We start from the raw sequence: 16,821 nt of genomic DNA on the forward strand, positions 1-16,821 counted from the left end.
AAATTTGTATGATATCATCTCTTGCTGCCAGACACTTTAGCCAACTTGTCTCAAAACTTCTTCTTTAGTTACTAGTTGTATTATTCATTATTTGACTTGGAGATTGTTGAAGTACTGCTAATAGAAAAGTGTTTTTTAAATGTCCCATTTTCAGATCTGCCTAAGGCAATTAGAAATTTGAAAAATCTATGTCTCTGCTGTACATAGTAGAAAATATATATTATTGATGTAATAGGACCATATTTTTGCCACAAATATATAACTGCAAAAGTTTCAATCACTTCTGGGTTTTGACAAGCATCATCCTATTCAAAATTTAAGCATTTTTCTCTGCCCAACTCTTAAGTGCTGTTCTTGAGACTATAAAAACTTGCTCGGGAGCAATCATGCAAGTAGTCTGAGTACTGAGCATAACAACATTACAGTGTAATATGAGAGCTGCTTCTTTGCATATTTTGAGTACTTTAGAAGAAAATTACTGGTAAGAACAAAAACAAATAGGCAAACATTTACATTCTTCTTTTTTGCCTACAAGCAAAAGAAAATGACAAAATACCTTTCAAACAAACAGAATAATCTTAAAACACCCCTTTTGAGGAAAAAAAAAAGGTTTTGTATGTAGTAGTTTAAGCCCAGCTGGCAACAAACCATCACACAGCTGCTCACTCATATGTCACCATGGTGGAATGAGGGAAAGAATCAAAGGTAAAATCTGTGGGTTGGGATAAGAACAGTTCAATAATTAGGACAAAGAAAAATGGAATAATAATAATTGTAGATGATGATGGTGATTGATGATTGATGATAAAAAGAGGGGTGGGAAAGAGCAAAAAATTATGGACACTATATTTGCTCACCCACTGCTGATCAATGCCAGACTCCATTTCTGAATCCTGATAGGTGCTGGTTCCAGGTAACTCCCAAATTTATATGCTGGAGATGATGTTCTGTGGAGTGGAGTGTTACTTTAGTCAGATCACCTGTCCTGGCTATGCTCTCTCCAACCTTTTCTCCTGTTTTGCACCTCTTCACTGACAGAGCAGAAGACACAAAAAGGCTCTTGACTCAGGATAAATATAGCTTAGTGACAAAGTATCCCTGTACTATGAAAATTATTCTCATACTGTATCCAAACCGCAGCTCCATACCAGCTACTGAGAAGAAATAATCTCTATCCCAGAATACTATAGTAAGTAGATTGAATAGTAGAGTGTATTTTAAATAATTTCATAGAGGCTGCTGTGACCCTATTTCAACATTCCTTATGATTTACCCTAAGTTATTGCCCTAAGCAGCAAATGATCCCTCCTTTCCTGCACTACTGGGAAGCAAAACTTTTTCTTTTTTCATATTTTCCTGTTCTCTGGTTGACATTGTTTTACGAATTCAAGGTGGACGTAATTTATTAAACTTACTATTTGTTTAATTTCTTTACCTCTTACAGAACGGTTACCTCCTGAAAAGCCTACGATAATAAAGTGCCGCTCTCCTGAAAAAGAAACATTTACTTGTTGGTGGAAACCTGCCTCAGATGGAGGACTCTTGACCAACCACACTTTGCTTTACAGCAAAGAGGGGTAATAAGCACTGTGTAGTTGTTCAGTGTTTTGTTGGAAGGACCTGGAAAATCAATCCTCATTGGTTTTGGGAGATGCAATTTTCTACAGTCCATGTAGTCTACAGTCTGACCTTGTCCAGTAGCATGTTCTGGCATCACACTAAAGCAACAACCTGTCTAAGACTGCAATATTAATTCTTGATGTCTTTATAATGGCAGGTGAATTTATAATGGCATTGTGAATTCTGTCTTGTCATTGCTCATGAACAGTATATTAATAACCAATATAACTGCACAGGCCTAAAGCTCTTAAGCCATACATAGAAATAAAACTTTCTTAGAAATAGAACTTTCCAAACTGACCAGATACTAAAACTCTTATCTTCTGATAAGGCTTGTTTTTCACTAGTATTTATAGGCCATGAATGCCTCATGGTTTCTGTAGTAAGCTTGCCTTGGAACTTGGATAAAGTGCTGCGCATTCATTTTAAAGGTAGAGTCAATGAATTTTTTTAGGCCTTGTGGACCCTTTTTGGTCCTTTTCAGTTTACCTAGTACTGCTCAACCTTGTAATGAGCTAGATAGATGCTAAACTCTGTAACTGTCAGCTGAGAGCCTACTCTTAGTGTAAAAAGACAGACACTGGTCCAGCTGAGTATGATAGAGTAAGAGGTCCACATCCATAATTTTCTCTTTTGTAACTGTGCATCTAGGAAGAGCATGAAAACAAATACTACATACTCAATTTTCTGTCCTACCCCTCCTCTGACTTTGGGAAGCTTGGGTATGGATGTGAAGGAGAGGTACAAAGCAGATTTTTTTTTTATAATCAAGACATGAAAAACCAAATAAATTCTGTAAGTTTCTAAGTGTAACTTGCAGAATTCCTATAAGTGTGGAATGAACATTGGAAGTACATAATTTTTATTTGATGGGTTAGAAGATTTCAGCAATCACTTCTACTCAGTCTCTGGAGCATATAAATGTTCTGGGCTGTGCAGTGGACAGTGGATTTCAGAGAATTAAGAGTTGTGCCATACTAGCCCACAGTGCATCTGCCGTAGCTTAAATTCTTCAGACTTTGTGGTGTTTACTTCGTGGGAGAAACGTTTAGCACAGTCTCTGGGATTGTCTAATGGCTTTAGTCTGAAGCAGTTTTCTGATTTTCTTTACATTGCCGGGTGTGAAAAATCGGATCCATCCCTAAATAATGCTGAAGTACTAGTCACCAAAATCAGGTGGTTTAGTCTGTGTAACCTAATCACTGGGATGCTTTCATTTCAGAGAAGAAAAAGTTTATGAATGTCCAGATTACAAAACTGCAGGCCCCAATTCATGCTACTTCGATAAAAAGCACACCTCCTTCTGGACCATATACAATATAACTGTGAGGGCAACTAATGAAATGGGAAGTAATGTCTCTGATCCTCACTATGTGGATGTGACTTACATAGGTAAGAATTAAAAAGTAGTTTCTGTGGAACCAAATAATTCAGAATCATGGGTTTTGGCACAAGAATTTCAATTCCAGGTCTCCTGGTATATAGTGTTATATACAAGTTAAAAACTTGTACAAATATTATATTCCTTAGTGTAATAACAAATCAATATTCATCTCTTTACAATCGTATTTTCAGAAGAAGCCAAGAATGCTAAAAGCTGTAAAATTGCATTCAGATAAAAATTTATTGGTTTTCCATATTTCTTGTAGTCAAACCCTAAGAAACATCATCTAGCTAAAATCTTTTTTCCACTGTACAAGCAACTGAAATAAATTTTATCTTTTAACTAATAATACTTAAATCTGATTACCTAAAAGTAGTTTCCATACCCAAGAGAAGATGCATTAGTGCTTTTTATAGCAGTGTACTGATAATCTCTTTCTCAGACTTTTTCTACAGAGTGACTGTGGACAGGTAATTAGAGTTTTATCTAAGGGAACGGAACATTATCCTTGATAACCATTTTGTTGTCAAGGATCTGGCTGCCCAGAGTCTGGCAACTGGAAAAGGGCTGCTAGAGAAATGGCTTTATATTTTACCTCAGTGCAATGACCTGATGAATTTTTGATCAGTCAGTGGTAAAATATATGTACAATATGCAGAAGCTGTACCTCTACACTGAGGAAGATCCAAGCCTGACTGTAGAAGAAACCTGCATTTTGGTTTATTTATGGTATACAGACAGAGCTTTAACGTGCTTTTTTGTATTATTTTAATGGATGTTTACATATGAGTGTAGGATCATGTGGTTGAGTTTTCTAAGTGTAAAAGACAGAGGGGACAAGTTTCCTTAGCTACATCCATGTTTTCAATGTTCCTAAATATTTATGCCAAGCTTTGATAAGATTACAGTTGAACACACTTTCATAACGTAGCATTAAAGATGCTTTGAAATATAGTTGTGAGGAAAACTAACAATAAATGGTAATGTAAGAGAAGGTATCTTAGATGATAAATGATTAGGGCAAATCTCAATATGAACTCAATTTACTACTATTTGGGAGAGGGGGTTAAAATCCATGAATCCAACTTTATCTGAAAACTCTTGATTTCTATATTCCAGTAGCAGTTCTAATTACCAGACAAGATGAAGATGGCAACTCTTCACTCACATAATTTTATATTTCTTCCTAAGAAATGCAGGGAAAAAATCACTTAGATTCTTATTGACAGTTCTTTTATTTCAACAGTACAGCCAGATCCTCCTGTAAATATCACTCTGGAATTAAAAAAGTCAATAAAGAGAAAACCGTATCTGGTCCTGACATGGTCTCCACCCCCACTAGCTGATGTCAGATCTGGTTGGCTTACCCTTGAATATGAATTGCGACTAAAGCCTGAAGAAGGAGAGGAATGGGAGGTAAGAAAGTCACAAGTTTTTGCTAGATAAAGCTTTCTGACAAGCTGGATTTTGTCATCTAGATCCCATGCCTGAATATAATGATGCAGACACTCTAAATTGTTCATAATTTTTCAAAAGTGCTTGCGTGACCTATGGTTTCCTGCTGAGATAACTGGTATCTCAGATGCTGCTGTACAATAGCAGATGATAAAGTACTTGTTTTTAATTGTTGTCATTATTTATTAATCATATTTGCATTGTCGTTTAAATTGTTCATTCTCATTTAGTCAGGTTTCTTTTGTGATAATTTATTCTTAACCACAAGCACTTCTTAGATAGCAGAAAGCTCAGTGGCACTACATAAAACAATTCAAATTTATATAAATAACCATTAGGTGGTAATTGTAGTGGCCAGAAAAATAATAAAAATTTTCTGTGCCAGGATCAAAACTAAAACAACTGAGTGGCAAATTAAAGATTCCAGATATTGGTATTTGACTCCACCCCTTCTTGTCTGCAAAGCTTCCAAACCACCTCTGTATCTCCTCCTGCCTTCCCCCTCTCACTGCACTTCCCTCTGGCCCTCTGGCCATTTCAAGACCTACTTTTAATAGCACAGTGCATTTCCACCACTCCACTACTCCCTCTTCCACTCTGCATTGTCTTTCTCCATCTCTGTTTCTTGCCTCCTCCTTTTCCTGTTTACCATGGCCATTACCACAGCTTCTCCCGTATCTGCCATAAATTCATTATGTATTTTTACAGCAGTTTAATTTGCACTGTATACCAGAGCTAGATCTCATTCCCATCAGCTACAAAGCTAAACTATAGAAATAAAATTAATGTACCATTTTTCCATGCCTTTTTAACAATTATTAGGAAAAGATATCCAGACTCATTCTGTATTCCCATCTTGATTACCTAAGCCTTAGCTGTGACTTCTGTTTTATTTCCAGACTATATTTGTTGGACAGCAAACACAATGTAAAATGTTTAGTTTAAATCCTGGAAAGAGGTACATTGTACAGATTCACTGCAAACCAGACCACCATGGATTATGGAGTGAGTGGAGCCCAGAAATGTATATTGAGATCCCTACTGGTGAGTGGCCGGGCATCCCTTCAGTAAATGTTATTACATGAAAATTCGTGTTACATTTTTTTGTTAGCTGTTTGTGGCACCCATACAGATCCCTTAGTTTACCTAGGACAGACAAGAACATGATTGCTAAGGTAACCAAATCCTTATAATACCTGCACCATACCCAGTTACATTTCCCCTTCATTATTTTATGATGGCGTTACGAAGGTGAATAATTTCTTTGCTTATTTATGTCCTTTCTATCTATTGACTCTTATTTTCTCTTTGCTTATTTAAACCATGTCCTTTCTGTCTGTTGCCTCTTTTTTTCTCTTTATGGTACTCTTTAATTAAAAGAACACTGACAACTGCTATAAAACTGTGACACAGACAACAAAGACAACAAACTGACTTCAGACAGTAATAGCTCTTCATTATTCTTTATCTGGTATTAATATGAAATAAGCACTTCAGTATAAAAGGTGTTACATTACACTAAAAATCCTTAAAAATATGTAAACCTAGGTCACTTTACCTAGCATTTAATTAATTGTATGGTATGTATTTAATAATGAAATGGCTACAGTTTTGGTACAACTGGATTTGAACCCAATCTCAATAATTGGCTGTGACAAAATTTTCCTCTTCATTCATTTTTGTATGATTTTTCCAAGACAGTTTATTTCCTGTGCAGTACCATTAGTAAAAATTATATTCATTATTCAATATTACAGGGATTGTTGAGATCCATCTGTGCTGGTGAAGGCCTCTGTTCGATAATAAATTTGGCAGCTTAGGTAAATTTTTAAAATAAAAGTAATTTGAGAGGGTTTTTTTTTTTTGCATGTTGACTGTGCATATGCTGGATGCACTTAAATTATTCTGTTTTTTCTTAGACTTTAGAGTAAAAGATATGATTGTGTGGATCATCGTTGGTGTCCTGTCATCTCTTATATGTTTAATCATGAGCTGGATAATGATTATGAAAGGGTACAGGTAAGCCATCAATTTCACAATTACATGGAGTCCAAGATCAGAGAAAACTTTTCAAAAATAGACATCTAATATTTGACTCAATTTCTATGGCATTTGCCTTGTCTTATAAACTATTAGTTATAGGTATTTGACTTAATTTGCAACTGATAAGGCAGTATTTCTGCTCTTTATGGAAACCAGGCTAAATTCTCAGTTGGTAAAGATCTGTCTCTGTTAGATCTTGGTTAGTCATGTAATATTCATCAAACATTACTTGGAGTATCCCTGTTTCTGTAGGAGACATGTCTTTGGGTTTTGTCATAATTTCCTAAAGTAAACAAGGTTGTATTATGAGATTGCCTTTCTGCCAGCCTCTCTATCAATTTCCCAAATTATTTCTTAAAATCCTGGCTAATTTTGTTCAAATTGAAAGAGAAAGGTGTTGCAAAGATTATTGCTTTTGTGCAAGTCTTTCAAAAAATACTGGCTGAGTGGAAGAAAGGGATAGAAACTGTGATTGAAAAAGCCATGTCCTTCACCATAAATCCTGTTTAGCATTAGTCAAGTGACAGTCAAAGATGCACAGACAGCCCTACTAGGCCTCCTGAACTGAGTATCACTTCACTCTATCTTCACCAATGATGAATTTACTATGGTATTGGAGAACTGGAGGTTAAGAGACAGATGACAATTAAAAGGATATTAGTAATTTTTCTTTTCCAGTTGAGTAACTTTCATACTACTGGTGCTTTTTATAGATACATCTAAGGGTCCTTTATGATCTGTAACTGGATTTGTGAATTACTGAGCTTGAGAGTCAGGCAGGAGACAGAGGTCCAACTGAGACATATAAGATATGGGAGAAGTGTTTAAAATCTCAGTAATGTTCTGAGGAAATGGGAGAGCAAATAGTGAGATAGGATCTGTATTTATGCCTGGTATGTTTGTTCTGGGTTTTTTTCAGAATGATGGCCTTTATCCTGCCACCAGTTCCAGGACCAAAGATAAAAGGCATAGATACACATCTGCTGGAGGTGAGTACCACAGCTAACAACAAAAGAATTCACTATAACTCACTTTTCCAGCTTATGTACTAGCAAACACAATTACCACAGTAAAGTGTAAAACTGCTTCAATTAATCAATGATGGAAATAAGCAGTACTTTCTGGTTAAACATGTGAAAGATATGTGTGAGTCAGAGTTTTGCCTTACACTTGCAACAGGAGGGTGTTTAAGATCAGGGTTTGTGACTACCCTGTTTCCTAGGAAGGTGCTCTTCACAGTCTTTTGCCATGCTGAAGAGGCAGGACACGTCTACACTGCAATTCTCCTCCATTTCCTTCTTGTTAAATTCAGGAGATCCACACCTGCCAAAAGCTTCCTGCCCCTCCCACATTAGAAACATGAATTTTAGGATTCCTCAGAAACTCAGGAATTTTTCTTCCTTTCTTTCAATATTTTCTGCAGCAGTAGAAATCAGGTTCAGGTCTAGCAATATAACCATCTAAGTGTTTGTATATCAAATATTTAGATTGTTTATATAATCCCTAAGGTTGACAATGAAAAATTATATCCTCTTCATTATACCTTCAGACAGGAAAATCTGAAGAATTACTGAGTGCTCTTGGTTGCCATGGTTTCCCTCCAACATCAGACTGTGAGGAACTACTGATAGAATATCTGGAGGTAGAGGACAGTGAGGATCAGCAACTCATGCCAAGTCATGAGACTCCCAGTAAAAACACAAAAATTATACTCAAGGAAACAGACAGTGACTCAGGCCGAGGGAGCTGTGATAGCCCTTCTCTCCTCCCTGTGAAGTGCAGGGAATCCCGTGGCCTTCCATCTACTCTTCAAACACAAGATGTAAGAGCTAAAGAAAAGAAAGGAGGAAAAGGGAGCTGGGAAACTCAGTGTACAGCCTCAGAACAGAAAATGCTCCCTTGTAACAGTGAGAGTCTAAAGTCGTGCACATGGCTGGCAGCTCAGTTACCTGGTAATCAGGCTGCTATGTTTGCCTACCACAGCACTGTGGAGGCATTCAGGATAACACTGAACACCACAAATGTGAACACTTCACCAGTTCTGGTGGGAAATGAAGAAAATCGTCAGTCGCTATATCCTATTGCTGAAACTGTGTATGATGATTTGGAAAAGATGAGCGAGATGGAGTATTCTAAAACTGACCAAACCACAGTGCAGGTCAGACAAAACCAACAAAATGACAAGTCACCTTTCCTGAATCCTAAACTAATGGACTATGTAGAGGTTCATAAAGTCAGACAAGATGAGGAACCAACACTATTACTGAAACATAAAGAAAATAGTGGAAAGACCAAAAAAAGCACTGTTCCAGGAACCAGCAAAGAATATACCAAGGTCTCAACAGTTGTGGACCATCACATTTTAGTATTATTGCCAGATCAGCGCACCCAGAACACACCTGTATCTCAAGAACCTGTAGCAGAAACATCTCAGAACCCTCAGGATAGTCAACCTGAGAAGAGCACAGGCTACAGCACAACAGCTCCAAGCGACTCCAGAGGAGACACCGGTGGATCAGACTACATGGACCCATCTTCCTTTATGCCCTCCTTTAAATAACCTTTTAGTACAGCACATTCTTAGTTGTCACACACAGTAAAATAAAGTCACATAGCAAACAGTTCTTTCAAAAAGTCTAGCCTCCAAAAGCCTAGCCTCCAATGTGCATTTTACAGGTAATAAAATAATCTGTGAGTTGAGGTAATAGTTGGTAATAAAAATACTGGATCATTAGCACACATTTCTGATACAGTGAAATGAGGAAATGGATGTTGTCTGTCGTGAAAAATGCACTGTAAAACAATTATTCAGTTCTGCAAATCTTCTGTTGGTTGATGAAGCCTGAGGAAATACCACAGATTCAACAAAGATGAAAATTGTTATGGGTCAGTCAGCAAACCATAGCGATCTGAGCAGTTCCTACATTACATAAATCATTGCAAAACAGCATTCTTACCTACAATATGTTTTCTTCTGGATGCATTCTGACACTAGATTGTCTTTATCTTTTTTTCTCAGTCCTTGAGAAAAAGGAGCTCTTGTGCATGACAAATCATATAAAAAAGATAATGTATTCTAGAGATTGCAGTAAAACAACAAATTCTATTAAATATATTTTTGCTTTGTTTCAATGTGACAGAAAACTGCATCCCATTCATATCCTAGTCCAGACAAACCAAAATGAAAAAGAAAGCAGGATAATATATGATATACCGCCTTACTGTATATAATATACAATTTTACTTTAGTATAAGCCCATATGTTTAACGATCTATTTTTAAAGCCTATTTTTCTATTACCAAAAAAAGAGCAAAATAAAATATTTTTTAATTTCCCAATGCTATTTAGCTACCTAGGAACTTTTATCTTTCCTTCTGCTGAGGCAGTAACAAGTAAAGCTATAATTTCTATACAAAGCATAAAATTAAACTTTATACTAATTAAGAATATGGAGACATTTTTAAACTATATTTCTAATATATTACAAATTACTATATTACTGTTTGAATTGTAAATTATTTGTTTCACAGGTTTTTTATTACCTGTAATTATATAATTAAAATTACCTGTAATTATATAATTAAAATAGAATTTAGGTTTTGAGAGCAGAGGTTCTTTCCCATTGAATTTGTACTCTGATGCCAATTGTAAATGAAATGGGGTTCTCTGTATCCTGCACTTTTCTCTGAGCCTAGAAGGAAAGTTTGAAGTCAGATTTTTCATAATGAATTTATGAACATCAGTTTTGGAACCCAGCCTCCAAGGTACGACTCAGACCTCCACTGAAAAAGCGGTGGGAATGAGGAGATGAGTCCATGTACTTGGGCTGGTCATGTGTCCCCAGAAGAGCAGTGAGAACAGCAAGGATCCTTTAACTCCCATGTAACTGAAGACAGAATCAAAATGATACTGTAGTGGCTGCAAAGTTGCTGTGGTCCTTCCTTCTTGAAACAAAAGTTTAATTTACTCCAGAAAGGTATGACTTGTGATGACTGATTAAAAGTGAGCCAAGTATTTAGCTAGCATCTCTAGCTTCAGGAGACACTTAGGGTGAGGGAATGATCCTGAACCTAAGGAGAGTGTATTTGATAGATGGGCTCTCTTTTGTTAGTCTCCTTCCTGAGCAGCTTTACTTTTCTCCATATTCTTATGAGCCATCCTGTAGTACCAGCCCTGATGCAGAGCCAGACAAAAGAGAATTTCAGATTTTGAAGGTTCTAGAAGGCCACATCTCATTTGGAGAATCAGATTGTCACCCATACCTTCAAAGCCATGGAACTGCTCAAGCACAGATTAGTAGAACTGCCTAGCCTTTGCACAGGCAGGACATTAGAACTTAAATAATTACCTGTGTGTCTATAAACATACATGTTAGTGTAGACTGTAGCCTTAGGGTGGCATCAGATTTAGAGCCTGTCCTCTATACAGGCAACTGCCCACTTTGAGGGGCTGATCAGAGCAGTCTGGATGCTCTGCTGAAGTCATGAGAAGGTATCCTAGATTCCTAATTCGACCATTTATTTAACACGTGAAGACATGAAGGGGCTACTACGGCCACCAGCCAAACAGAAAACTCTATTCAGTTATAGTTAACAGGACAATTTTATCATAGATACTCTGTTTGTAGTATACCTTATAAATTTCTAGAGATGCTAAAAGTACTGGAAAGAAGCTCTTGAGTTGTGAGGAAACCTGTGTGTGTGTGTAAATGTGTAAGCTGGTAACACACTGTGTCTTACAATGTTTTATTTACCCTTCTGACTGAATCTGACAGAGCTAATACAATCAGACACATTATTCTTTTTTTACACAGATAGCTCTACCTGTGCTGTTTCCTGCACCTAATGATGTGCATACAGACATGCTGGTACAGGCCTTCTGGGATGTACCTAGTGATGCACAGAAGCTGTTGTATCTCATCAAGCCTACAGCCTAAAGACATTCCTTACAGAGTAGATTTCTTAGCTTAGAGCACAGGTGCCTACCCAGATGTATGACAGCAACAGGCTGTTCCCTCTGTATCTTTTTACCTGAAATTACTTTTCGCCTGCAGCAAACAGACACAACAGTTAGCAGATTTTTAGTGTATGATTCATCCTGCCTAACTGTAGGCATGTGTGCCTCCAATAACCCGTGCAAAGAGTCAAGGACTTTCTCTGCCTAGTCATAAATTAAATACTGTAACTGCAAAATAGTTGTAGCATAAATTACTCTGTGTGGTGTTGAGCATCTCCCACCTTTACTGATGAATGTCTCAATATGCCAAATCATCATGGCTCTCTGTGAATGTCACCTGCAGTGGAAAAAGGGCATTTACTTGCTGCTTTGAAGTTTTTGGGGATTTTATAACTAAATGTGATTTGAATGCATTTTCATATATGTATTTAATTCTTGAAGATTAACAAATGTGCAGATAGATTAATTTTCCCTTGGATTGACTTATATTTTCCAAAACACCTTCTTGCTCCCAGTGGCAGAGCTTTTGAAAGTGACCTTAAACATGTGAAAGCACATGAAAAAAACAACCTAGTGTTCTGTAAAATGAAAATAACCTTCAGCTAAGCATTGGGTCCTTTGAATGTCCAAATACTTATTTTTTCTGTTTGCAGCAATATTTTTAAGTTTTTCATTAGGAAGTACATGAGTTTTTGCAGCAGTTCTACAGAGTCAATCAGTATAAAATTATGACACATCAGTGGGGAAAAACAGGCTCTTGACACCTCCTTTGATATCCAGAGGGATTAACAGAATTTATCCCAGGAACAGGGATCAGCCCTCTAACTCTTGGACCATTAGTCAAATTTCTCACTTGGAATAATTATTTCAAGAATGTGAATGATGTTTTCAATGTCAAAATTATCCATGTGTCATTTATAGTGTGAACTATTTTGTAATAGCATAAAAGCACTAAAAGCTAACATAAAGACTCTTCTACATAATTAGTTTTACAAAATTCCTAAAATTTAATTTTATTTAATTACCTTTCCTTCTGACTCAGACTAATTTTATTAACCTTTTTTCTTCAGTATTGGCAAATATGATTCATTATAATAAATTTTTTACTAAATTTTTTTTAGCACAGACATGTTTGGTGTACAATTTTATATTTCAAACTTTAGAAGAAATACAAACTAATGAATTGGCACATGCTCGCAAAGCTCAGTATGATGAGAACTTTAAGTTTGGTCTTGATGATACTATGAAACTACAAAGATTATTGAATAAAAATGCAGTGAATTAACCTGATATATTAGTAAGAGGATATATGTATTTATGGAACAAACTTTAAAACAAACATGTAATGATGATTTATGTCAAAACCGTGAATTCTGTAGTATATCTGTGTGTCTATGTTTAAATGGCTGGAAAATAGACAGCTGCTTTAAATGTCATTCAAGTATCCAAAGTGTATTAGCAGCAGTGTTCAAAATGAATAAGCAGAATTTTTTTGTGCTCTCTGAAGCATTGTCTATGTGGGGTTTACATCATGAAGCCTGTGAGTGTATTTTGTAATTTCACAGTAACTATAAACCATCTGAAGGTGTGCAGGAAAACTGGAGGCATGTAAGCCAATTGACAGACATCAGACATCTTCTACAAAGCCATAAAGACAAATGAAGTGAAAAAAGTGTCATGAGATTAGGCATCACATTCTCAAAAAATTGCTACTTCAGATTTTTTTTGCCTCCCTTTGAAAGGCAAGCAGTAAAAAGAATTTTGCTTTGTGTGTAAATTTGTGAAATATTCTATGAAGAATTTTAAAATCTTATTTGCAAATTCAAATTATTTTTGTTAAAAAACGGCTTGCCATGGAATCATCACTTGTGTTGCAGTGGTAATATGAGGATGGAATATTTGAGATGTGTAGAAAAATTAAGTGTTTTTAATATGGATTTTAAAAAACAAAAACTAAACAAAATTTCATTTTGAAGAAATATCCTTGGTGCCCAGATTAGCAGTCAAACATCAGTCCCATTCCTGGCCTGAAAAGTTTTTTTGCCACTATTTGTATTCCCAGGTCACTAGGACTAATTGAGCCAATTTTCCAGGACTCTAATTCTGGATCTCAGCTATGGAACTGAATTTATCAATACTTGCTACTTATAATGACCTGTTTTCAACTGAGTTCCTAGGAAGCAAACCCTTCAATTCTGTCTCAAAATGAGTGAAAATGGAAAGTCCTGCTCTCAACTAAAATCAGGCTGCAGGCTTCCAGTGGGTGTGGAAACACGGGCTGAATTACAATAATTTGGATAACCACATGACCCTGCTTTGAAAACCATTGTGAAACAAATCAGGGATTTTCTTCATTTTTCTGGTGTAAAGCAGAAAAATAAAGATAAATGGATGCCTAAATACACAATACATGGGGATATAAATAACTTAAGTAGCATAGAAGCAAAAATCAGTTTAGGTTGGAAAAGTCCTGCATGGTCATAGAGCCCAAATGTTAGCCCAGTCCTGTCAATTCCACCACCAAGTGACAGGAAAAGGGACAAGGTTGCTGCACGTGACAGGATGGAAAAGGAGCACAGTCACTATGGGATGGTACTTGGTAGATAATGAGGGAAAAAATGCATTTTGACTACAGCTGAGAAGATGGGGGGAAGAAGAGAAAACAGAAGGGAAAGAATCAAATGTAAGAATAGACAGTAAAAAATGAGTACTAGCAGAACTGAGAGGAGTAATAAATGAGTTAGTGAGAGGAGAAAAGGAAGAGAATACTTTTATATCAAAAGTGGGAATGTGCAGTTACCTGATATAGTCCACAAAAGCAGTAAAGCCTTATTAAATGCTAAAGAGTTGGCAAAATGCTGAACTCAGCTACTATGGATCAGCTGTTACATATGAGCAGAAAAAGTCTTATACATGAGAAGTGGTCATTCATTTTCTACCACTTATGGGATTTTTCTTCCCCATATCTGACATTGGTCCAAGGCAAAAACAAAACTTGAAGAGTCAGGCTCAGCATCTGATCTGACATTACATTTCCTACATTCCTATGGGGAAAAATCAAGAGAAATAAAATGCACCACACTGCTTTTTTAAACAACCTTCCACTTTTCACACAGATATACAGGTGAGATTTATTCATCCATTTACATGGTCCCACACAAGTCTACCATTCTCAACTGTTGTTTTGTTTTTATTTAGTATATATAATGCAATGACCTAAAAGCTCCAAGAGAAAAAAATACTTTGGGGATATTTCTAAGCAGTCTCTTGGTATCTTTGGGCATTGTTTCAGTTTGTACCTGTGACAACGCATCTGTTAATACTTTCCTTAGTCGGAAAGTCTCTTTCTTGGTAATAAATTCTGAAGATTACCAAGTTTGGTTTAAAATACGTCTCTTCAATTTTACATTTTTAAGAGGAACTATTGTATCTGTTGGAAGTAGTTAATGAAAATACCTGTATTAGTTGTGTGGCCTCTTAGAGTTCTGATATGCTAAAAGCTGATCTTATACTCAAGATGTTGGTGCATAAAGCAGTTAGATATAAAAAAAAAGTCTTTTTTTATATATTCCTCTTTTTGGAAGGTTTATTGTCCTTTTCTACTCAGTGAGGCTGCTTGTCTTGGATCTTGACATTATTTAACTATTTTTTTAACAATGCTGCTTTTGGATCTATTTTTGTGAGCTGCTGAGTACCTTCACCTCATTTTGACATCAATAAACATTGAAAGATTTCATTTCAGTTCCTGCTATTGTTAGTTTTAGAGACTTGGAGCACTGAGTAGAACTTTTAGAGGATGCTGAAAATCATTGTACAAGTCAGAAAATATCCCTTCAGTAGGCTGGAAACTATATATGTCCAGATAAAGGCAGATTTTTCTACAGGCAGAGCTATAATATCATATTTTTTAATATTCCTAATTCTGTAGACTACTCTTTAATCTCATCCCTTTGACTCTCATTCAAAAGGGAGAGGAAACTACTGCTCAGCTGTACTTAGAAAGAACTCCTGGGCTGCTTTAGTGTTGTTTATTTTTCATTTTGGGAAGTAATTTTTTTTTATTCTGACTGCAAAAATGGTTCATCTGATATAATACAATCATCATTTTTTATATATGTGTTATATTGCTCAGAGATACTCAGCACTATCCTGGCTTCTAAAATAATTTTGTTGTGTTTTGTGTATGTTTTAGTTATTGTGTAAGATACAGCAATACTGAGAACACTGTTGTGAAAAATTATGGCCCAGAAAAAACATTTTAGCAGTCGTTAGCTAATTTTATTTGTTAAAAATCTTGATGTGCTGTTAAGTGAGTGTAAAAGTCTCTGGAAATCCCTTGCCTTTAATTGTGCCAGCAGTCTCTCAATGGAACAAAAATTGCACTTTCTGAATAATATCCAGAATAAACTGTATATTTTCATCAGAAAAAGAGATGGCCCAATATTTAGAGCAAACTTCCATTCCATTTCATAAACTATTTCATTGGTAGCTTTGCAATACAAGCTAGACATTTTATCCACTACGGTTTCAGAATTTGTATTCAATGTGGAACATGAGAGGTTATTGCAGTGTCATTACTGTGGCAACAGAATGACTTCAAGCACAATTATTCGGTGAACCAGATCCAATTTTTTTTTTTTTGTAAATTTCTAAAATCCAAGAAATTGTAAGAATTAGATTTCATATGTAGTATGTGCATTGTTTGGAGAATACTGGTATAAAAGTAGTTGCTCAGGAATTATCCATTGTTTCTAAGTGTATCTGAAGGAAAATGCTTTCAAATACATTTTTTAAGTTCTTGATATTGAAAATGCTGGCTTTACTAAAATCTGTTAGTGTTTTCACTTGTAAGATCAATATTGTTATGAAGTCTGTAGCTTTCTGATGAATTTTTTGATCTTTTGTCATTGTAAAATCTCTTTGCAATGGTGTTCGCATTTCAGTTTAATAAAAGTTCGTGAATAAAATTCCCAAATTCTGTATTTCTTCATGATATGCAACGCTTCTACTATATAATGTATAGCAAGAAAAAGGAAAATCCAGGCATCCAAGACACTTTGTAGGGCAGGACCCTGCTGTCTTCCATGGGGAAAGCTCCATAATAAATATTTAACCATTTTTGGTGCACTGTGCAATTGAACCAGTAACACAGATGGCTCACATACCAGGCCACAACTTCAGTATTTCTTTTTTATGGCTCTTTATGTTGATTAGAATTCTATTTATCATTGAAATTCAGGGATTTGTTCAGCAAAGGTAAAGTTTGATCAAGAAAGGTTGAGTGCTAAGGTGTGTAAGCACTGCCCTATTTACCAGAGTGTGCAAATCTCTGACCCTTTGCACCAACATTGAGCAGTTTTCC

The 16,821-nt window shown here is 36.0% G+C and overlaps 1 protein-coding gene across 12 annotated transcripts in view; it reads left to right on the forward strand.

Annotated features, from left to right (window-relative positions):
• The window catches only part of PRLR (prolactin receptor), a 141,468-nt gene extending 132,173 nt beyond the window's left edge, over window positions 1-9,295 (forward strand). For all 12 annotated transcript variants that reach the window (XM_079329847.1, XM_079329854.1, XM_079329851.1 and 9 more), the window contains 7 exons: window positions 1,445-1,577; window positions 2,843-3,012; window positions 4,251-4,420; window positions 5,359-5,503; window positions 6,379-6,478; window positions 7,422-7,491; window positions 8,052-9,295. In XM_079329847.1, coding sequence (XP_079185973.1) covers window positions 1,445-1,577; window positions 2,843-3,012; window positions 4,251-4,420; window positions 5,359-5,503; window positions 6,379-6,478; window positions 7,422-7,491; window positions 8,052-9,062 — 1,799 coding nt within the window. In that variant the 3' untranslated portion in view covers window positions 9,063-9,295. The remainder of the gene's footprint in view (window positions 1-1,444; window positions 1,578-2,842; window positions 3,013-4,250; window positions 4,421-5,358; window positions 5,504-6,378; window positions 6,479-7,421; window positions 7,492-8,051) is intronic.
• The last annotated feature ends 7,526 nt before the right edge of the window (window positions 9,296-16,821 follow it).

The sequence above is a fragment of the Erithacus rubecula genome (assembly GCF_903797595.1).
Source record: "Erithacus rubecula genome assembly, chromosome: Z".
NCBI lineage: Eukaryota > Metazoa > Chordata > Aves > Passeriformes > Muscicapidae > Erithacus > Erithacus rubecula.